Consider the following 24,121-nt stretch of genomic DNA (forward strand, 5'->3'; position numbering starts at 1 on the left):
CCAAGGGACCCAGCCTCCCCAAGGCCCAGCAAAGAGACATTTTTCTGATGAGGACTTCTGAGCCACAGGCCTTGCTAAAGAGAACGCGCAGCTTCTCAGGCCGGAAGGCGTTTTGTGGCTGAGTGTGATTGAAACAGAAGTTGCTTTGTGCGCGCGCACGCACACACACACACACACGCACACACACACACACGTACACATCAGAGTAGGGAAACCGTCATTTTCCTACTCACCCTCTGATATCAGCCACCTTCTCTGTAGCTACAGTTTCTCTTCACTCACATTAATCCCTGGCGATGAAAAATGAACCTCTCCCCCACCCGCGCTGCTGCCTTTCGCCTCCCGCCCCCAGAGAAGCATTTCTTCATGAGGCAGATGGTGAAGGTTTTTTTCCAAGTCACATGATCCGGGATGCAGGGGGAGAATCCTTCTTGGAACAGAGACGGGCCCAGAACCAAATCAGATGAGGAGAGATAAGGTGTGATGTGGGGAAGACTATATAAGAATGGACGCAGGGGTGCAGCGAGCACTCAACCCACTGGCCCCTTCTCAAGACACAGCCATGCATGTGCCCGCAGGCTCCGTCACCAGCCACTTGGGAACCACTAGCCGCAGTTATTTCTATTTCACCACGGCCTCACTGGCTCTGTGTCTCGTCTTTGCTGTGGCAACCATTATGGTGCTGGTAGTTCAGAAGACGGTAAGTGGACTTCTCTTCTTTGCCTTTCCTTTCTGATTTATGTTCAGTTTTCTCCAGAGAGAGACTTGGAAATAAACTTTAAAAAGAACCTGTATCACGCAGAGAAAGGGAGCAAAGAAATGGGAACTTAACTCTCTCAAATAGTTTGGCTTTTGGAGAGAAAATTTTGTTGAGCCATCATCTCCAAACTTTCCAGGCTCCCAGGAGCCAAAAGAAGGGAGAGGAGCTCTTAGCCTTGAGAAATTAATAGTTAAATGTTGCTGAGCCAGAGCAACATTCCTATCAAGGAAGGAAGTGATAAGGAAACTTGGTAACACATTTGTACAACTTGGTGTCATGTCTTCAATGCCTTCAGACCAGATTCCAAGGTTCTCTATTCTCTGTCTAAATGTTCCTGAGACTTCGGAGGCCTCATCCAATGCTAAGAGCTTTTTTTAACCTGGAGCTAAGTTTCAGAGGCCAAAGTCTATAAGGGAAAGAGGCAAGAGAGAAGACCAGGGCTTCTTAGAGCTTGGGCATTTCAGCGTTAAAGCTCACAAGACAGACTGAAAGCTTCCTCCTGAGCCACTGCTTTGAAGAGCTTAGCTCTTCCACAAAAACATAAAGCACAGAGGCAGAACCTAGAGATGTTTTTCACATCTGTTCCCTTGAGACTGCTCAGAATTCTAAAACTACAAGCAATTATGGGTACACACTGTGAGGCCAAAGGGTCTCAGGAAATTCACCTTTTTTTGAAGTAAATGGTGAGATTTATTGTGAAACCAGAAGAGATGAAGGAGGAAGCTTCTTTATATTTTAGGAAATTGGTGTTTACAGAGAATCCACCAGCATGTATTTTATAGAAAATACTGTACTGATAGGATATATTGCTCATGAATTTTTTTAATGAAATAATTTTGATAGTTTATGAACTGTACCCCCCACCAACCTGCCAGAGTAAGTACATTTCTATTATTCCTTCAAAGCTCCCATTTTGTATGGTATTATAATCCTGCAGAATTTGTTCTGGTTTCCTTCAGTTGTCTTAGGCTGAACGCTCTTTAACTTATTGATTGCTAAAAAGAACAGGGCTTTAACAGGCTTTGGTATCTGTTTCTCAAGTGTCATCAAGCTTGGAAATTTAAATGAAACTTTGAGGCTCATATCTCCACAAAAGTGAAAGAAAACAGAATTGCTAGCATTTGAGATTTAGATTGTAGAATTTATGAAGGTCATCATTTAATGGGCTCATCTACATCTACTAGGAATAATACTCTTGAAAACATTCTAGGACACTTTTTTTTTTTTCTGTAGAGGCTCTATAATTTCTATAATTCTAATCTGAAGTAAACCAGAGGTGTAACATTTTATAGCAACAGCCAAAGCAAAGAAATTAAAGTGGTCTTTGAAAAGTTCTGTAGTTAAAGGTTGCAGCTAGAACTGCTATGAGACAGAGAGAGAGAAAAGGAAGGAAGGAAGGAAGGAAGGAAGGAAGGAAGGAAGGAAGGAAGGAAGGAAGGAAGGAAGAAAGGAAGGAAGGAAGGAAGGAAGGAAGGAAAAGAGAAAGAGATGATGGGGGTATAAGGTGTGGTGGTAACATATAAAGCTAGAGAGAGCTCCAGAATGGTCCTTATTCAAATCCCACCTTTGTATGAACTGATTCTTTCCATGAAGGAACGAGAGTGGATCTTTCTCCCTCATTTTTGTAAATGTGGAAAATGAGGAACAGAAAGGGGACAGGGCTTGACCTAAGTCGTCCTGAGAAAGTGGTAAAGACTGCTTGATTATTTAATCAGGACACCATTCCCTTTGATGATACAGCCAGCCACAGAAGCACTAAGAAACTCTGTTCCTGCTCTTCTCTTGGGAGCGCTATCTTCTTTGCATCCATCTCCTTGACTTAGCCTCACGTTGGGATATGAAAAGATTCACTTCAAAGTCTGATTGTTGGCTTTGGTGTACTGTGATTTCTTAGCCCGAGAAATGTCAGTTACTTGCGTAAAAGAACTGCGACATTAAAAGTGAAGTGTTTTACACATACCATTTCCGATAATTTGTTCAGATATTAACTGTTAGAAGAGCTAAGAAGAGAGAGTTATCCCCTTGAGCCTGAGTTATCAGGAAAGGCTTCCTACAGGAGGAGGGAATGCAGCCTGGCTTTAGGACAGGTACAAATGACAGTGAAGAGACAAATGAAGAGACTCTAACAGGACTTCTGATAAAGAAGTCAATGGGAGATAACCAAGGACCTTAAACTCATATCCCAATTATTAACAATGGAATGGATTGGTGGCCACATAGCACTCTGCTGTGAGGGTGGATCGGGGCAGGGGTGAGAACCATGAGAATGGTTCTGTTGGCCTAAGAGGTCACAGCTCTAAATGAAAAGGCACATGCACAGACAAAATTTAAAACACGCTTAACTCATAATATATAATAAGCGATGGAAGGTAGGCACATAGGGCTACCATGAGACCACAAGTTAAGGACACAGAACATTTTCCCAGGCAGAGCTAAGAAAAACTTCACTGGAGATTGACATTTCAGTTTGGCTTGAGAAATGTGCACAGCTTCAAATGGGTGAAGGGAGATTAGAGGAGAGAGCTTTCCTGGCCAGTGGAACAGTGTGAGAAAAGTGATGGAGAAGAAAAGTGAAAGGCATGTAGGAAAATCAACAAAGATCGCCTTGAGATTTGGCCTGAAGACCAAATAACTCCAAGGCCAAATTCCTTGGCAGAGGCAAAGAAAGAACTAGGTTTCAACCTCAAATACTTGTTGAGCATCTGCTGCGTACAGGACATTGTTCTAAGTAATGGGTACAGAGCCTTGATCAAAGCCAACAAAATCCCTGCTTTCCTGTTACTTATGGAACTTACTGCCTACTGATGTCTTAAGTCTCTGTGGTGGCTGTATTTTATTTACCTTTAAACTATTATATTTATTTAAAATATTCTATTCTTGTGGTTTAAGAAAAGTAAATAGTAAACAAGGGAAAAGAAAGAAAAACAGAAATCTCTCACACTCTCCCCACCCAACCAGCAATCCCTCTTCCCTGAGATAATGACCATTAACAGATTCTTCCATGTCCTTCCAAAAATCTCATAAATTTGCACCTTGCTTTATTGACTTGACAGTCTATCTTGGAGACCCTTCCATGCCAGTACGCGGAAGTCCATCTCATTCTGTTGAAGAGCCACATAGCATTTTATTGTACTGCACATTTCACCGTGCCTAGTGAAGGACACTCGGGTTTTCCTCTAGAAGTTTTGCCCACTGTGCACATCTGCAAGTATATCTGTGGGACAAATTCCTAGTGGTGGTAATATAATGTGTTTTTCATTTCTATAAATTATGTAAATCAGCTTCCAAAGAGATTGTACCAATATACTACTCTTGAGGAAGTAAAAGTCCTACCAACAAAGAGACAGATCTTCATGAGAAAGACAGAAAATGGATTTCTTACTGAGTAAGCACAACAGAGTACCTGCATATGTGTCAGGATGAAATTTCACACAATTCATACAGCAAAGAATGAAAAACAACAAAAAAAGAAAAATAATAAAATTTCTCATATCTCCTCCAGAGACAAAGGGTTATATATAGATTTATATAGGCTACAAGGTTGACACCAAAAGTGTTTACAGTTCAAGTGGCTCTGAGGTCTTCAATCTTAGAGACATCTCTGTTACAAACCAGGAGGCTGGACTTATCCAACCCCTAGAGAGATCCATTTACAGTCCACATGGTTAGCAAGGGCTCATTATGTCCTCTAGAAAGAAGAGAAAGCAGCTGCCTTCTTTCCCTTTATCAGCAAAGAAAATTCCTTTTTAAAAAAATTTATCCTTACAATACCACTCTACTTCCCCACCAAGAGTGGAGTATAGGGGTAGTGACTGGTGGTCATGGTGGTAAGGTTTTCTGGTTTGCTTTTCAGCCCAATAAAATATAGGGGAGAATTGAAATGCCCTGTGATTCTTCTCTCTACCCATGTTACTCTCTCCAATGCATTCAATTTATCAATCCAAAAAAGGCCACTGAAAATCTTCTCCAGGGAAAGCCCTATGCTGGGCTGTGAGGGAAGGACCCAAGTGGGTAAGGCAGGACCCTTTTCTCCGAGAATCTCTAAGTTGGAGAAATGAGGCCCAAACACTCAAGAGACTGAATTTGGGGCAGAATGGCACTGAATGCCATACCAGAGGAGAGGAAGACAATTTCTGCTTGGGATGAGGGAAGGCTTTGCAGAAGAGCTTAGAAGGGAAGCTGAGCCTCCTCCAAGAATTAAAAGGATCATGTCTTATGCCCAAAGTTTTATTTTGAAAAACTTTAAACCTACAGAAAAATAGAATGGTAAACACCCATATAACCTTTCACCTAAATTCACTGTGTTAATATTTTGCCATATTTCGGCTCTTTCTATATATGTGAAAGTAAGTTTCAGATAGTGTGACCTTTCACCTGCATGTATTTCAGCACCCACTTCCTACTTACTGCAGTGCCATTATCATAGCCAAGAGAGTTAATGTTAATTTGGCAATATCACCTTATTATAATATGTAGTCCATATTTTAATTTCCTCCACTTGGTCAAAAATGTCTTCTACAGCTGTTGTGGCTTGTTTTGTTTGTTGACCCAGAATCCACTCTCAGGTTATCTGTTCCAATCTAGAATGTTACTATTTAAAAGGTGGTCCTGGGAGCTTGTTAGAAATGCCAAGCCCCATTCTAGACCTGCTTTTTAATAAGGTCCCTGGTGATCTATACACACATTAAGTTTGAGAAGCACAGATCTAACAATCTCCTCTGCTCTTTGTTGCTTTTCACGGCATTGACTTTTTCAAAGGGTCAGTTCTGTTGTAGAATAGCTTATGTTTTGGAACTGTCTTAGTGTTTACTCATGATTATATATTCAGATGAAACATTTTTGGCAAGAACAGTACACAGGCGATGTTATATACTTCTTACTGCAGCAGAGTTAGAGGCATATATGTCAGGTTGCCCCATCATTGGCAATAATGTTTAGTCCCTTGATTCAGGCGGAGACCACTGGCTATCTCTTTAGTAGAACACTTTGTTCTTTCTTATTAATAAGTCATCTATGGGGTAATACTTTGAAGACATACCAATATCCTTCACTCCACATTTTTGGCATTCTTTGATGATGACCCTCATCTGAGTCAGCTAATGTACTGAGGGTTGAAGAATGATAATTGCCTAATTCTATCATTCTTTGTGCGTTTATTAGCTGACATTCTTCAATGGAGAAGAGCTCTCCATTGGAAGGATGGTGGCAGGTGGAGATGGTGCCGGGCATTCCAGGTGAGGCAAGAGTGAGGAGACGCACAGCCTGGGAGAAGGCGAGCCCAAGTGTGAGGACAGGAGTTGCAGGGCCAGAACAGAGGTCAGTCCAGACTGCACGGGGGAGCAGCAGGACTTAGAGCTAGGTGGCAAGAAGCATTGATAGAGGAAGATGAGAGGATAGCCACCCTATCAACAGACTAGGAAGATTTCCTAAACCCATGCATGAGCTCAGCTCCGCACTCAGCCTCCAGAAGCCATTCCCCATTCCTCGGGGAAGGAAGGCCTCAGTATCCTGATTGCCTGTTGAGTAACGTCTTTAAGCCCTTGTTTTTCAAAGTGTGGACCCTGGCCCAGCAGCACAAGAATCATCTGGAAGCTCATTAGAAATGCAAAACCTAAGGGCCCATCTCACACCTACAGAATCAGAATTAGCATTTTAACTAGATTCCCCAGGGGGAGAAGCACAGCTTTAAGCCACTGTATTCCAATGACCACTTTCACTAACATTACCAAAACAAAGGCTGTCAAGGAAAATTTTCTATGACCTCCAACCACTTTCTCATGGAGTCTCAGGAGAATTTCCTGCGCCAGCTTCATCCTGCCCTACCCTAGAGAGGCAACGTGGCTTGGCATTGAAGAGCATTGCCTTCCAAGTCAACACGCCAGAGTTTGAACACTTTCCTTGCTATTCACCATCTATGGGACCTTCTATAATCATTAAGTCACTTCTCTAAGTCTTAGTCAATCACTAACTCTTGGGGTAAAGATCAAATAAGATAATGCATGTAAAGCATATAGCCCCCAAGGATTAAGCACCCTCATTGAGTGCTTAATCACGTTCACTGGAAAATAAGAGAGGCATTCCTGGCAAAGGTCTCCATGGCCCACCTTACAAGATGGGAGGCCACCTGGCATATTCCAAATATTAGTTCCTTTTGGCCACTTTCCATCAGAGAGGGTATCTTTTTTCAAAGTAAATTTGAGAGCTGACTCCCCTGCTTTTCAGCCCAGATAAAATATAGGGGTGAATTGAAATGCCCTGTGATACTTTGCTCTGCAAAAAAGAAATAAGACTTTCAAGGTATTGAGGCAAATTAAGCACCTCATTAGGAGTAACCAAAATAACTACAGTTTTCAAGTACTTGCTAACACTCTATGTATAATATCTTATTATGTCCACAACAACCCAGCGGAGGGAAGCATTATTAGCCCTGTAATCACAGTGATGAAAGGAAATGGGAAAACAGACTCCTAGGCAGGGAAGATGATTGGAACAGGGCATTCCACCTGGAAACAAGCAAGTTAAATGTGACAGCTCCTCCCTCCACACACAGAAACATTGTTGAGGATACCCGTTAGACACACAGATTCTGGGGAAAAAGAGAGAGAGAGAGAAGTACACTTAATGAAATGTACCTGGCTGGTAACCTCGGAGATGAAGTTTCCTGAGCTACTCAATGGAGCTGAGAATGCCAACTTGGGAGGGTCCATTTGCTTGTGTCTATGTCTAGCCTATGTACTGTTTACCACAAAGCCAAGTTGCTAAGCAAGGTAGTTCACATTTCCCCAGCCAAGACCCGGATCCCCAGGCTAGGTATGGGAAAGAATTCTAAGACTGGGAGGTACCTCACTAAAGAGGAATAGATAGATGAACAGCACTGAGCATAGCACAGAAAGGGTCCTCAGCAAAATTTAAGTCGTCATCTCTTCATACCCTACTTCTGCACCTCCAAAAACAAGGACTACTAAGGGCCGGGGGGCCGGGGAAGAATGAGCTTTTCTATCCTTGGCTTCTGAAGACGGCATCTCTCCTGGGGCATAGAGCCAGGGAAAGAGCACTGGAGAATTTCAGTCTGGGATCTGGGATTCCACTGACTCATGAGTGTCTCAGTCTCCTTGCCTGTGAAACTTAGCTTGATGGACTAAAGGATGTCTTGGTTCCCCACTGGCCCTGATTCTCTGATCTCATCTACCATGGGTAGCCAAGGGAAGCTATGGAGACCTGTCCTCATCCCAGGAGCTCTTCAAGATAGGAATAGTCACACTTCTGTCTTGGATGTCATGGGTCCTGGGTGAAGGTTCAAGCAAAAGGATTCTTTCCTGTACTATGAAGCTTTGTTTCTGACATCCTCCTGTCTGAAGCTAGAAAACCAGAAAGCCCTCAAATGGCAGAGACTCCCCCTGTACCCCCAACCCCCCATGTAAATTAGATCTCCTTCCAGATATTATCTCTTACAACCTTTCTACTCAAATTGTGTCCTGTGGGCCAGGAGCACCGATGTCACCTGGGAGCTTGTCAGAAATAGACTCTCAGGCTCCACCCACACGTGCTGAATCAGCACTTGCATTTTAATGAGCTCCCCAAGTGATTCATACACATGCTAAAGTTCAAGACGTTCTATTTTGAAAAACTCTGCCTCTCTCCTGGCAGCTCTTGCCGCAACTTGCAATTCTAATTAGATACTTACTTGTATATCTTAAATGACTGCTTTAATGATCGAGCCATAAAATCCACAGGATGTCTTCCAATGACTAACTTAGAGCCTGGCACATACCAGGTGCCCAATTCAACATGTGCTGAATGTATGATTCTCTGGTATTTCCCAACTGCCAGTGGCCGCTGCGATGGCTCCGCGGGGACTGCCGCTCTGGCAGTCTCTCACTGTCCCTGGACATGTTCCTGGGCAGCCAATGAATCCAATGGTCTTAGCACCACATTTAAACGTAGATGTTCTTCTTCACGTATTTGCACATCACTCTAATCGACGGACATGCTTGGCAGTAAACTAGGTGTTTATTATAAATTATGAAATGCTGTTTGTTGTCTCACAGAGGCAACCGGGAGGGGAATTTTGTGACATCAGGTTCTCCTTTGAACTACATGTGCAACTGAGAGACCACAAGTGTACAGCATTGTTAATTAGGTTAAGAGCTTTCAACTAAAGCAACAAAATCATAGGCTGTTAGAGCAGGGAGGAAAGGACCTTCCGAGCCAAGTTCACTTCTTCTCCCTGATAAGCTGAAGCTCCCAAATCTATACTGACTTCCATCTCCACATCAGTGCTCTGCCGGGGCGCTGCCTCAGGAGTCTCCCTCGGACTCACTGCCACACATCTGGGCTGGAGCAGAGAGTCACTGATCAGGAGAGCTGGCAATGGAAGGCAAAGGACAGAGCCCCTAGAGCGACGGTAGAATAAAGAGAGGACTCCAGATGGTCCTAGGTGTTCATACAGGACACTAAGAAAATAAGGTGTGGGAAGCTGCACACTTCTTGCTCCGTTAGAAGTTGGGAAGTTGTTTTCATCCTTGTAAATGCTCACATTCCTCTAGGTCTTTATTAATATTTCAATCCAATGCACTATAGGAGATCCTGACCAGGAGAGGTCGAAAGATAAATAAGACACTTCATTCCTTATTGGCAGGACAACAGAGGGGTGTCTCTAATGGCTGAGGTGGGGAGAAATTGGGGGGAGACCGGGGAGGAAGCTAGTCTCTGAAGAACTTGGGGTGAAGAACTATGCCCACCTGCTTCTGTTGCTCAGAGCACCTGAGTAAGACCTCCTTTCATCCCCTCCACTCCCCAGCCTGGAGGCCCTCCTTCAGAAGACAATCCGCTATCAGAGTATCTGCTATCAACCTCTTACTTAACTATGTAAATATTTATGCATATATTTACGCTTATTATAGAATAACATAAAACATGTGACTATTAAAATAAATAATATACATTTATGCTTTTTATGTTATATATTTATAAGTATTTAGATGTTGTAGTCAAATATAAACTTGTAATAAATCCATGAGAGCAGGGACCCAATTTAATTATTTTTGCTATCTTCGCAATGCTTGGCACGTAAACGTTCTATTAATTCAGTATTTCCAACCACAGGAGAAATAGAAATGTACCTTCCTAGGTATGTTTACAACATACTTTCACTGTTTGCTGAATCAAACATAGAAAAAAAAACCCACATATATTTATATAATACACTTGTTTGCTCTTATGTTAATCAAAGTAGGAAAAAATAACACATGTGGTGGTGAAAACAAAAAGCTCTGGACTGAAAGCTGAGTTGCAGATTCTAGTCCCTGAACTGCCATAAACTTTACCTCTCGGCCCCCCATTCCTCACATGTGAAATGAGGATAGCAATCCTCCAGTTGTGTTTCTGATAAGCAGGTTGTAAAGCAAATGGATGAGAAAGGCCACTGTAAACTAAGTCAGTGAATGAATTTTTTTTAAATCTAAGAGTCAGATGGAACATGAATTCTAAATTGCATAATACTTTGAGGACAACCAAAATGGAAAAGAAAAAGAATAGCTGTTTCAATCTGATGACATTCTCATGCTGCTTTTTTTTTTTTCCTCTTTCTTGTCTTCCAGGACTCCATTCCCAACCCGCCGGGCAAATTCCACCTTAAAGGAGGTAAGACTTTGGAATTAGGAATAAATGTGCAGGGACGCATGCATATCACATCACAGATGGTTACCAACCAGAAACGTCACGATAGTGTCCAACAGGAGAGTGGGCGGAGGGGGGCCGTCAGGGCAGAGCTGATGCTTCTCCACTCATCCGAGCAGCCTCTGAGCTGCACTCACCTCCCCACAAGTTCTCCCACCAGCCCTCAACTCTCCCACTAGTGAAAACTGTACCTCTGGCATAGGCTGTCACACGGACACAGAGAGGAACACAAGGCAGCGTTGTGTTAAGAGCTTAAAATCTGGAGTCAGGCAATGTGGGTATGAATCTAGGCTCTACACCCCACCTGAGAAACTCAGGTCCTCATCTGTGAAATAGGACTAATCATACCCACCTCATGAAGGTATTGGAGAAGCTGTCAGATCTCTTCCAGATATTGCTTGGCACGGTGACCAACACATAGTAATCATTAAATAACCGGTAACAGACAAAATGCATAATGAAGCTGAGGGCTTGTGAAACAGACCTCCCCACCCCTCATATTTCCTATCACTGAAGTCACTAATTAATGCATTGTCTCTACTAGCCCCAGACTGGTGATATGCAGAGTTAGGTTAACATGGAAAATGAAAAACTTTGGGATCATCTGATGAATGTTTTCATTGCACAGAAGAGGAAAAGTAAGACCAAGTGAAGGGTCTTGTTCAGAGTCATATGAAGTCAAACCTAGAACCCAGATGTCCTCATCTCTAATCCAGTGTTCTTTCAACCCAAAATCGTTAGCCCCATCTCAGTCCTGTAACCCTCAGAACCTAGCCAGCAAATGGATCACCAGACAGCTCAGAGAAAAAAAAGTAAAAGAGAAAGAGTGGGTCATTATAGGCACCTGGCTAGAGACACCAGGTCATGCTTGGGGCCAGAGGACGTAAGTGTCTGGACACAGCTTCTCACAGCAGCAGCCACCACACTTGGAGTTTCCTTCAGGACACCCGTAGTCATGCTTCTCCTGCTATTTGTCATCCAGAGACTTAGAAAGTAAGGGCAAAATCCCCTAAAAGGAGCAGCATTCTGGATCTTTCAAGGCAGACTAGTAAATACAGCTTTGTCAACAATAGCTTAACTTTGGCTGGAATTACTTAGCATGTGACCTCAGTTCCCACAATGCCTCTGTAGACAGTCACATTGAGGTAAAAAGGAGATGGCATAATGCAGAGGTAAGCAAATTTTTTCTGTAAAGGGCCAGAGAGTAAACATTCTAGGCTTTGCAGGCCATAAGAGTCCCTGTGGCGAGTCCGCTCCACTGCCGTGGTGCAGAAGCAGCAAATGAGCAGGCATGGCTGCGGGCCCACAAGACTTCATGCGCAGAATGAGGCGGTGGTCCGGATCTCACCCACAGACCAGGGTGTGCTGCCCCCATCATGGAAACAGTACCGGCTTTGGATTCAGAACACGGAAGCTTGCAAGAAACCAAACACACTGAGTAAATGTCATTTTCCCTTCCCCAGTCCCACTGTTCCACATCCATCCAGATTTTCCAAGTTTTGACGAGAACTTCATTTTTCAAGACGGGGAGATGATCTTTAGGGAGAACATGACCCCAACGACAAGGACAATTTTGATCAGGCAACACGACCTCAGCCATTCTGGGTCTCAGTTTCTGCACTTCCATCGTAGGTCACCAACTACAGAGGTTCTAACCTGATCCCCCTTTTCCCATGGCCAACTGTGCTTTCCTCTGAGAGCACCTCCTTTTCCACAGTTTTTTTTTATTTTTGGCTGTGTTGGGTCTTCGTTGCTGCACGTGGGCTTCCTCTAGTTGCGGCGAGCAGGGTCTACTCTTCGTTGTGGTGCGCAGGCTTCTCATTGCGGTGGCTTCTCCTGTTGAGGAGGATGGGCTCTAGGCATGCAGGCTTCAGTAGTTGTGGCACGTGGGCTCAGTAGTTGTGGCTCACGGGCTCTAGAGCACAGGCTCAGTAGTTGTGGCGCATGGGCTTAGTTGCTCCGCGGCATGTGGGATCTTCCCGGACCAGGGCTTGAACCCGTGTCCCCTGCACTGGCAGGCGGATTCTTAATCACTGAGCCACCAGGGAAGTCCTCTACAGTTTTCTGGTATTAAAATGTCCTTTCTTTTACAACATGAAGCTGATATAGATGGGAATTAAGTTGGTTTGCTTTTAGTCAGAGTTATTTTGTTTGTTTGTTTGAATGGTCACAAGGCAAAATAATAAGCTGCCCATTGTATACTGGTAACTGAATTTACATTTTGGAGTAATTATTTTGGTCCATAAAATTCAAAGTTTTGGAAGCTGTGGACTAGATCAGTTACCAGATCGCTTCTTAAATGGGCCATCACTGTAGATATCAGAACACAAACTAATCCAAAACTGACTGCAGTTTACAATTCAATGTTTCTGCAACCAGGTAGAAAATGCTAATAATTCTCACCAGGGCCATGAAACTTTCGTTAAAGACCTTCCCACACCTCCCCTGGATTTATATTAGCCTCCAACCTGTAAGCAAACAACACGGGGATTAATAGTCCCATTTTGCAGATAATGAGCTGAGGCCCAGGGAATCAAGGTGACTTGCCCAAGGTCATCTAGGGAGTGGATGGCAGAGCACGGATCAGAATCCAGGGCTCCTCTCTAGCCCCCACATGACATGCTTCAGCCATAAAATGTCAGTGACCTACTGTGCGTGGTCCCTAGCTTTCTCCTGCTTTTAATGCAAGTTTCCACTTCTCTTAACTTGGCAAACTACAGACACAGTAGCAGGGTGAGGTGGAAAGAACACTACCTTGGAGCAAGGCCTGGGCTCCAGAACTGACCTTCACACCAGCAGGCTGTGCTTCTCTGGGCAAGTCTTTCCTCCTCTTTGGGTCTCGTCTATAACATAACAACAATGTACTGAATGAACTGGAAGGGCCCTTCCAACTTTGATGCTTTATGATACTCCAATCTTTCATTCATTATGGAAATATAGAAAAGTCTAAAAAGATTATTCCTAATAGCCTTGAGGAAGTCTGCATACACAGCCTTCTCCCCCAACAAACCCCTCTTAAACAGGCAGAAACAGCAAACTCCCTTTTGAAAAGCCATTGCAAGACATTCCAGGCAGAGAGGCATCGTCCCCCAGAAACTCCAGGGAGGAAGCCCCAGGGGTCAGCATGTGGTTTGTCACGGGGCTGGAGAAGAGCAGAAGCCAGACGCTTCCCAGGGAGACCTCTGCCACCAACTGATGGAAACTGCCCACCATCAGCAGGAAGCCAGCAGCAGCCCAGAGGCTGGAAAACAGGGCCATGTCCGTACACTAAAGTAATGTAACACAGGATGACACTTAGCTGCAGGGAAACCACCGAAAGCCAAGCCTTTTTTTGTAATGAAAAGATGTCTGAGTCTCAACACAAGCTTCCCGCTCCCAACCAGGAGACTTGTCACTGGCAGACTGCTACCTCACACACACTCCATCGTGCCTAGGACTCAGTGGCCCATGCGGGGGCCCAGCCGGGACTAAGGGTAGGAAGGGCAATGGGAGGAGAACATTTTCCCACACGCTTCTCCTCTTCTCTGGCAAATGCAGCCATGAAGGACTCCTGCACAGAGCTACTACGAGGGTGAAATGGGACAGCAGATACGACCCTTGTCTGCCACATGGTCGAGCATGAGTCCTCTGGACACAGAGTCCAGGCGGGCTGGGCGAGGGAGGCTTGTACTGCTTCTCGTCACTTCTTGTTCCAGTCTCCTGCCTCCACAGCGTTTTGACTCTCACCTATGCTCGTGTATGTGCCTTACTTCCCCAAACCCTGGAACACAGCCCCCTATGCCTGAGGTCCCCAGAGTTCCAGAAGCACCCGCAGCTGTGTGTAGCAAAGCTGACAGTAGCATTTAGGGTACGTGGAGAAGGCGGCGGGGCAGTGCCTTCCATCATGGAGGATGAGGCAGACTTGAGTTGCAGACCCCTCTGTGCTCGTGAGGCTTCTGCGCCCCAGCCACCAGGGCCTTCTGGAGGGACTGCACTGCTCCCTGAGGTTCAGCCCTGTGGCCATGCTCTCCTTCTTCCCATTTTCACCACGCCTTCACTTCCCCTCACAAACTCTGCAGAAACTCAAATTCTACTGCTTTTACTGCAAAATAATTTTGGTCACCTTGGTCTCAGCCCCAGGCCTTCCTAACTTCCCAACAACAAAATATCAATTCTTAGCTGTACTGGAGGAATTCTGTAGACAACCTGTAAGTCAGTTTTTCTCTTATTCCCTTACTAGGTATGTGTGAGGATCTGGTGAAGTGAAAATAATAAACACTGATGGGTCACTCACTCCGTGCCACGCACTGAGCTGAGTGCTTCGTGATTCACACGTACAGTCTCACAACAAGTCCGGGGGATAATCAGTAGCCCCTTATTATTTATAAGTAGGGAAACTAGAGCACAGAGAGGTTTACCGACTTGACTTGCCTAAGACTGCACAGCTAGCATGGAGTGGGGAGACCTCAGAAGGCAGGCTGACCGCCTTGGAGCCCTTTTGCCGAACCAGGATTGTATGGTCAGATGCTGAGTACAACACAACTGTGCTTCCTTCCGGTGCCCCTACCAGTCCTCCAAGGCTAGGAATCCTTCCAAGGCTCTCTGCCACTTCCTGAGCACCTGCTCCTGCAGCTGTCTTTCTTCTTGGCACTGAAGTATGCTCTCTGCTGTCGAGCTTTGAGACAGACAGGGCCACTAGCACAACCACACACATGGGTTTGCACAAGAGGTGAGGTGGTAGGGGGCATGAAGGGCCCACGGCAGGGGATCTAGAGGCCAAATTCAAGCCCCAGGAGTCATGAGACCTGGGATGATTCCTTCCTCCCCACAGCCTGCCAGTTAGAAGAGTTTGTCTTTCCTGTGAATGTCACATGGCCCCTAATATCCCAAGGTTCCCTGGAGGCCCTGAGGAAGTGGGAACAGTGGACAGACCACATGAAGTGGTCCTGTACCCCTTCTTGCATTCCCCACCCTCAGCCTGAATTCAGTCTCCAGCTGGGGATGAGGTACAAAAGGCAGAGAATTGGGTTGAACTTCGGAATACCTAGACTCCAGTCCTATGACTTGAACTCCCAGGGACTGGAGTTTCCTGTTTTTGAAAATATCAGGCATGAGGTGGGCAAGCCAGCTGTCCTGACCTAGCATGGATTTTGCTCTGAATGTAACATTCCAGGAATCAAATATCTTAGGATTCTTTGACCATGTCACCATTCTAACAATTTGTAATTTGTGCATGGCTTGGCAAGCTACCTTTCTCCCCGTTTCCCCGCTAAAAAGAAAATGTGGGCATTAAAAGAGATCAAGTAAGTTAGCTCTCTAGTTGTAACCAGTGAACCCACCCCCAGGGAAATGATACAAGCTGCCCATCGAAGGCAGTGAAACTAAACCAAGGAGCTAGCTACTCACCAATGCCCCGCTAGCCCTGGTGTCACACACCTGGGATCTGGATGGCTGCAGCCGCACCAGGATGCTGCACTGGCAGCAGAAGAGGCAGGTAGAGAAGCAGCAGCCTCCTCCCCTAGAAAGACTGAAAAACGGCAGAGACCTCACTTCCATCAGGTGGACTGATCTGGATCTAGATTGCCCAGTCTACAAGTTGTTGTAGTTTATTTTTCCACAGTAAGTGGGGATACCCCTGCTCATGGGGTAACTGCTTTTCAGATAGTCACAGGCCTCAAAGAGCTTATTGGCTTCTCCATTCACTTTAAACCCATTCACTTAAAGCCCACTCTTAACCTGTCTTTTGGGTTTTTTTTGGCCTCACTGTGAGGCACGCAGCATCTTAGTTCCCTGACCAGGGATCGAACCGGGGCCCACAGCAGTGAAAGCACAGAATCCTAACCACTGGACCGCCAGGGAATTCCCTTGGAGTCTTTTCAATCCTGACCTGTTGCAGTATGTAAGGTAAAACTATCTGACTTGATAGTTTTATCAAGCCTTGCCATGTGGCTAAAAAAAAAAAAAAAAAAAAAAAAAGACCTCAAAATCCTAAGTAACCTTCAAGGGATTCAAATGAATTTCAGCTTGATCCCAATTTGTACTTACTGGTGGCTTTCTATGTGCTTAACGCTGAGCATGCCGTAATGGCTATTCCCCAAATGCTGTTTGTAAATCCAGGGTCACCTAGTTGTCCTTTGTTTAACAAATAGCGCATCCTGGAGTTTCTCTGTTACTAGCTGGCCTGGTGGCATTGAGAAAACGGCTGAAATGACCCTTAGGTTAAGGATTCATTTTGATTCTGAATTCGACTGATAGCGGACTCTCCCCTAGATGTCACTGTTGGGACTCTCCTAGATATTCCGCCAAAGGGAGGAAGTAAGAAGCCAGGACATGGTAGATGCAGAGTCATGAGGATGATTCCTCTCTTTCTTGGAAGCATTAAAATATTTTCAGCAGATGGGAGGAGGATTATTCACACTTCCCTGGGAGCATCAGATGGCTTCAAACACTTATGTACATAACTGAGAAACTTCAATCCATCAGATAATGCCATGAGCTCTGGTTTAATGAGCATTTCATCAGCCAGATCACTTCATCACCTAAGCAGCACTGCTAAACTGTGCCACTGTAACAACTAGGGAAAGAGGAGTGGGGGAGGAAGGGGCTACCATGTGCTGTGCCGGCCACTTGATATCCATAATCTCATTGCATCTTTGCAACATCCATATACATTTGGGTTGTTACCATCCCCACTTCACAGATGCAGTCATTGAGGGTCAGTAAGGGAAAGTGACAGGTCTGAAGTTAAAAGCCTTGACTAGAACCCAGGTGCTCTCTTTGAGATGCACTGTGTTTGTTTTGCCCTGGTATCAACCTGGAAGGTGCCTGGCACTCAGACCACATACTTTCTGGCTGGAATGATAAGTGTGGTTTGTTTTGCCCCCTTGGGCATTGCTGTATCTTAATGGAGCTCTGATTGCCCCTGACTTACAACTTGGCAGTGTTCAGCACACCCGCCTGAAGTCACCTGCTGCCATTCTCCCAGGAAGAGGGAGCCCAGAAGGCTCATTTGTGCTTGTTTTCCCAGCACCACCAGCTGTCTCATCAGTTTTCAGTCCAGCGTGTATGGTGGCCACAAACCCACTTCTTCCTACATTTAACCCTTCCTGCTACATGGAAAGACTGAAAAATGGGACTGAGCCCTGGACTAGGAGTCAGGAACTCTGTGCTCTGAACCCAGCTCTGCCACTAGCCTACGGTGGGGTCTTGAGCCAGACCTTCAGTCCCTCTGGGTTCAGTCTCCCCACTCATAAATCTAGGGTCTTGGTTAACTTGGCATCTAATGGTCCTCTTGGGTCTAATGTTTTGAGATCTCAAGGTGGGTTCCCATCTTCAGGTTGCCATTATTCTGACCTCTAGAACATGACCCTTTCAATCACCTTAGGCAACATCTCTCTCCCTATCTCTGTCTTACGTGCGCCTGTCCAGGATGGTTTCATTGGCACATATTTCTCCCCAGGCTTCCAAAAAAAGCCCAAGAAAGTTCCATGATCCCCCTAGAGGAGGCCAAAGCTTGGGAGAACGCTTACAAATCTTGCCCATCTGAAGGCCTTGGTCCTCAGAATTATTCACAGAGTACTTGGGTTGTCCAAAAGATGGAATGCCCCACAGAAGCACGGAGTCCTGGGTTTTGGCCCTGCCTCTGTCACTGACTCATGGGGTGACCTAGGACAAGTCTGCTGGGTGGGGGGTAACATTGAGGAACACACGTGTTACATAGTTACCAAGCCTGGACCAGATGAGTTCTCAGGGAACTTCCATTTCTATGAGCCATGGAAACCGCTAACAGAACAAGGCTCTTCATAACTTCGATTGTCCCCAGACCTAAAATGCTCTGTTCTACTGATACAGCTACCTGGAAATCTTACTATGTGAAGACAGATTCCTAGCTGAGGTAGAGCAACATGCCTCAAAAGACAGACAGTTGGAGCTGGGACTGACTTTTGGTCCCCACAGCAAGCCTGGTGGTGTAAAGCTGGGTCTACACAGCCTGCTACAATCAGCTAGAAGGGCCCTTCTAGATCATCAGATTCATACTGCTCTTCATCTAGCTAGGGACATGACAGCCCAGAGAGGGACAATTCCTAGATTCTAACTCCCAGGCCATCTACTCTGCCATGATTTGCAGATTGTTCTCATTTCCCCACCCTAGTGTTTAGTTCTTCAAACTAAACCCCTTGAGACAGCAAATCTGGTTGGGAAGTGAATGAAATGGGTGTGTTTTGCTCCCAATGTTCCCCAAATTCAAAATTCCAGGAATACTATAGGATTCCTGTCTCATAACCAAAAAAGAAAGTCAGAGCATGGATTCACAGGGTGATGAGAAGCCTCAAGCCACATGACTAATGACCCCTGAGACATTCATCTAGGTCTTGACAAGAGCCTCCCGACCCTCACATCAGTCCAACACAACTCTGAACAGCACTAACTGGTCAAATATTTGAGCTGCCAGCACTGTGACTTACAGTGTGAGTTGTGTGTCCTTAATGAATGTCTTCCCACTGCCTCATCTGAGAAATGGGAACAGGAGTGGTGTTAACCATTAGCTGAGTGCATCACCTCCTTAAACGTTCACGGAGCCTTCGTGTTTGGGCCCCAGAGAGCCGGCCCCCCTCAGCTCTGGCCCTCCTAACAGCCTCGGCAGCTGCGAAAGGCCACCAGTGTGCCCTCCCCTGGGCTCCTCTCCAAGTTCAGCGGCCCCATTCCACCAAGAGCTCCTCCGGTGTCCTGGTTTCCCAGCCCCTTCATTGAGCCGGCTCTAGCGATGTCATTCTTCAAGGGAGTTGCCTCTGTTTTCCCTCTCTCTTGAAACATCTAAAAGATTCTTAAAGAAAAACTAAGATACGCCATGGCATTTGACTTCAGGAAATGCAAATGCTTCAAAATAAGGTGTTTTTTTTTTCCATCCTTGGGTTTCTCAGAATTACAACTGAGGTCAACCCAGCAAACATGCAAAGACCAAAGGGGAAATAAAAAAACAAGAACATGCATGTGTGAGAGTCAACCCAACCCCAGGCTTGTACTTCTACAGACACCCATTTACAGAAGCTCACCTGACAGATGCCACCACAAGTGACATGGTGTGAGGGGGTCTTCAGCCACGGAGTAGAGCCTGTTCCTGGTGCGATGTGCTGGCTTCCGCCAAGGGCTTGAATCTTAACCTCCCGTTTAATCTAACCTAACCTGCAGAACCAATGGTAGACTGAGGCCAGGTGCTATTCCAGCCCAGAAGGGAAAGCAGGCCAAGACTCTGCATTCATCCCACTCAAGCCTTGAGAGCTTAGCTGACACCCACAGAGGGGAGTAAGAGAGACACACTAGATGATCCAATTCAACATTTGCAGAGCAGCTTCTGAGCTGGCAGTGGGGATAGTTAAACAGCAGTCTCTGCCCTGAGGATTCACCATCTAACAGAGGAGGTAAATACCAAACAGACGGAGGGGTCAAAGAAGGGTTCCCAGAGGCTGTGCTTTACACAAGGAATAGCTTATCAGTGAAGAGGGGAATTCCAAGTGGAATGGAAAACCAACATGGTGTGTTTGGGGGCACCCCAAGGCCCCAACCTTCAGTAAAATGGTCAAAAATCCACTCAGGCATTAGAGTCTGATAGCCTGGGTTTGACTCTCCACTCCACCACTGACTAGCTGTGCGAATGTGAACTTTTTAAAGCCTCCGTTTCCTTATATACAAGAGAGAGGTCATTAGAGTACCTTTCTCGTGGGATGATTGTGAGAATTAAGTAAAATAATGCATGTAACGTGCTTGGCACAGTGCCAAGGAAACAGCCCTCAGTCAATGTGTATTAGCTATTATTATTATTATTATTACTAGCACTACTACTACTACTACTACTACTATTGGGACAAGTACAGGAGAGTACAGGGAAAGAGGGAAAGTGAGGGATGAGACCGCAGAATTCCGTAGCGATTAGAACACAAGGGAAAATGAATGCCATGTGGAGGAGCTTGGCCCTGATCCTGCAGTCACAGTAGTGTCAGAAAGGGGTTCCAAGCAGAGAAGAGATGCAGCCAGACGTGCCTCTCTTCGATTCCTTTTGACTTGATGTTCCACGTACCAAAAAGAGAAGGCTGGGCCAGGGGGACTCCCTACCAGTAGTCAGAGCACATTTAAGGATGAACAGCCCTCGAGAGTTCCCTGGTGGCCTAGTGGTTAGGATTCCGGGCTTTCACTGCCATGACCCAGGTTCAATCTCTGGTCAGGGAACTGAGATCCCGAAAGACGCACCTCATGGCCAAAAAAAAAAAAAAAGAATGGGCAGCTGTCATCGCCTCGCTGTTGTGAATGTGGCTGGACACACCCCGAGAGCGTGGGCTGCAGGCAGGACAAGAACGCTAGTTGGAGGATGCGTGAGAGATGGGATCAGAAGAACGGCAGCTGGCCTACCAGCCCTCCTCAGCTGAGACACCTTCGGACCAGAAGCTCTTCATGCCTTGAGGGAAGAAAAGGATGAAAACTGCCCCCTGCTTCTGCTGGGGGTGCCTCTAGCAGTGAGCTTGTTCAGACAGCAGAGGGGACTCCTCACTTAGCTTTCCACCACTCCAAGGACCCCACCCCGCTTTAAGGAAGGCCAGGAGGGACCTTCTCAGGCCTGGACAGAGAAGGCAATGGGGAGGATGGTGAGCCCAACATATGCTCTACTAGAAGATCCAGTGAACGAGCCTGCTAGGGTGTGGCCACTTCGACTGAATGGCTGCCTGGTCTCTGATGGATGGAATGAGCGATCATCTCTGGTGACACCGTCAAAAAGATGTCAGTGTCAGGTCTTAGATCTCCCAGTTTTACAGATTAGGGAAACCAGGACCCAAAGAGAAGAAAAGATTTGCCCAGAATAAGTTGAATTCGTGAGTCTTTGAAGGAAATGTATAACTTGGTTCTTTGCATACGAAATAGTTACTATAATAAGAAGCTGAGCTGCCATCACCAGTGAATATATTTAAAATATTTTTATTTCTTAAATTCCACAATGGCATAAACATTGTCTCTTTTCCTTGCCAAGGACGCTCCAAATAGCAGGCTCCCTGCTTAGATCTCTTTGATCCTCTATTCTCTTAAAACTGAGCACCAAGATGTGTTTATCTCCTTTGTCTAGCAACATGGCCCTGAGGAAGAAACCTGATTCTCTGGAATCATATAGACATGGGGGTGGATCTAAGGGTTTCCACCAACTTGCATGACCTTGGAGCAGTGGCCAGCTCTCAACACTGTCCAGGATTAGCCTTTCAGGGTTATTCTGAGAATCAGATTAGCTGAAATATGTATATTTCAACTAGTGCACTCTTAAAGGAAGGGTGGCAATAATTACTCCCAGCCTTAGCGTTCTGACTACCACTGCCTGGCTGACTGACTGACGTAGGACAATGTACTTCATCTGTCTGGTCCACACGCTTTTTTCCACCTCTCAGAGGGACATAATAATACCTCTCTCATGGAGTTGTTGCAAAGATCAAGTGAGGTGGCGTATATAAAGCAACAAGAATGCAGCCGGTACATATAGGAACTCAGGCCCTGTCTGTTTCCTCCCCCCAACTTCCACAGTCTTTTGTAAAAGCCCAAGTGGGAGCAATCACGTTTTTAAAAACCTTCTAAGGTACTTGACAGCAAAATGAGAAATAAACAGGTTTCCTTTTGTCTCCCAAATGGAAACAGAATAGTCATCGTCTCCATCAAAGGGTCACGGAGAAAGATCTGGCAGCTCCAGTTCCCGGGGCAGAGAGAGGCATTTAACACGGGATCTCCTTATTTTTAGGGAATTGTTCAGAGGACATCTCATGTATCCTGGAAAGGGCTGCATTCAAGAAGTCATGGGCCTACCTCCAAGGTCAGTAACCGCATCCAGGAACCCAACCACATGAGGGCCACTTCCTGTGGCCTTTCTGAAATTTCTAAGCCAGAGGTCACAAGTAGAAGCCCACGGCCATATGTGACCTGCATGTGGATTTTGTTTAGCCTGCATGATATTTTTTTATAATTTGAATTTAAATGCTTTAGGGGGCGAAGGGAGAGCATTACTCTCGAAAGCTACAAGGTTCCCACTTCCTCAGCCTCATTCACTGTCTCAAGTTTGCGTCCCTGGCCTGTGAGGGCATTTGTACCTCACCGCACCACCCCTCGTTACTCATCCATCTAGGGGCTGCAGGCCAAGTGTGCAGTACTTTTCCTCAGGCACGGGAAGCAGGCTCCTAACCTCTGCCTCTATCAAGTTATTCATAAGGGAGCCACAAAATTGCCCTGTGCCCAGATTGACAGCTTAATGGCCATGTTGGCACAGGGTCTATTTGCATATTGCAGCATGCTTCGGGAGAGAGGCCCCTCATAGATGAAATAATAAGAGGCACTTACACTGGAAGAGATGAGGTACAGAGGAGATGGCCGAGATTCTCTGAAATAGCCATTCTGCTCATTTAAAAAAATTCAATTTTGCAGTCAGCTCAGTTCTCATTCTTCAGCTGAATTGCAACGAGGTTTAAAGGGAAGCAATTAAAATGAACACGCCAGCTTCCCAATTCTGAAAGACACCCTGACAAATCAGTGCCGATTTTCACTTGTTAAGACTCAGAGACTTGGCTTCCGATGCCAACTTGTCAGCTTAGAGGGTCTGCTAATTCTTTGCTTTTCTATAAAACCCAGCTGGGAAGAGGCCCTCAATGTGCACTTGAGGGGTCTACAAAATTATGTCTGTCTGGCCTTTTAAAGAGAGGAAGACATTTAAAAATTCAGACAATGTTAAGGGACGTATCTTAATGTGAAAGTTAACAAATTGAGATTCTCCTGGACCTCGTGATGCCTAAACTGTTTACTAATTGAACAAAGTTGAATGTTTTTTTCTCTGATACTTTGTGCAATGCCTACCAAATAGCAGTCCCCCATTGATCAAAGATTCCTTGATCGGTTGATTAAATGTCCATGATAGTCCAGAACTTATGGGGAATACAGTCCAGGAGCTAATAGTCTGAAAAGGGAAAAATAATAATTATAATAATTACAGAATGATACAATGATTAAATGGGAAACAGTTCCGTAGGAGGTAAAGGTCTAATACTGTGTGTGTTCTGACCCTCCAGCTTTATGCATTAGAGAAAAGGCAGGGGGTGGTTTTGTACCTGTACCTTGAATACTCAGTAATGCCTAGGAGTAACATGGAAGATATTCCAGGTGGTTGAACCAGCAGTCAATATTATAGAAAACACAGGACTTGAATGGGGAACCTTGAATAAAGACTTCAAATTTTCCAATCCGCATCTGAAATTTACCTAATAATTCTGAGGTTCTTTTGTCCTTCTCTTTCCAGTGTCAAAGCATATAAACAAAACCAAGCTGTCTTGGAACAAAGATGGCATTACCCATGGAGTCAGATATCAGGATGGGAATCTGGTGATCCAGTTCCCAGGTTGGTACTTCATCATTTGCCAACTGCAATTTCTTGTGAAATGCCCAGAACATTCTGTCGACCTGAAGCTGGAGCTTCTCATCAACAGAGATGTCAAAAAACAGACACTGGTGACAGTGTGTGAGTCTGGAGTGCAAACCAAAAACATATACCAGAACCTCTCTCAGTTCTTGCTGGAGCACCTCCAGGTCAACGCCACCATATCAGTCAAGGTGGATAAATTCCAGTATGTGGATACAAACACCTTTCCTCTTGAGAATGTGTTGTCCATCTTCTTATACAGTAGTTCAGACTGA

At 45.4% G+C, this 24,121-nt stretch overlaps 1 protein-coding gene across 1 annotated transcript; it reads left to right on the forward strand.

Moving 5' to 3' along the window:
• Positions 1-468: 468 nt before the first annotated feature.
• TNFSF8 (TNF superfamily member 8) lies at positions 469-24,121 on the forward strand (the record flags this gene model as incomplete). Its single annotated transcript, XM_082656793.1, has 4 exons — positions 469-700; positions 10,360-10,402; positions 22,185-22,256; positions 23,727-24,121. The coding sequence occupies exons 1-4, from the start codon at positions 506-508 to the stop codon at positions 24,119-24,121; spliced, it is 705 nt and encodes a 234-aa protein (XP_082512919.1). The 5' UTR covers positions 469-505.

The sequence above is a fragment of the Grampus griseus genome (assembly GCF_964374135.1).
Source record: "Grampus griseus genome assembly, chromosome: 6".
Lineage (NCBI taxonomy): Eukaryota > Metazoa > Chordata > Mammalia > Artiodactyla > Delphinidae > Grampus > Grampus griseus.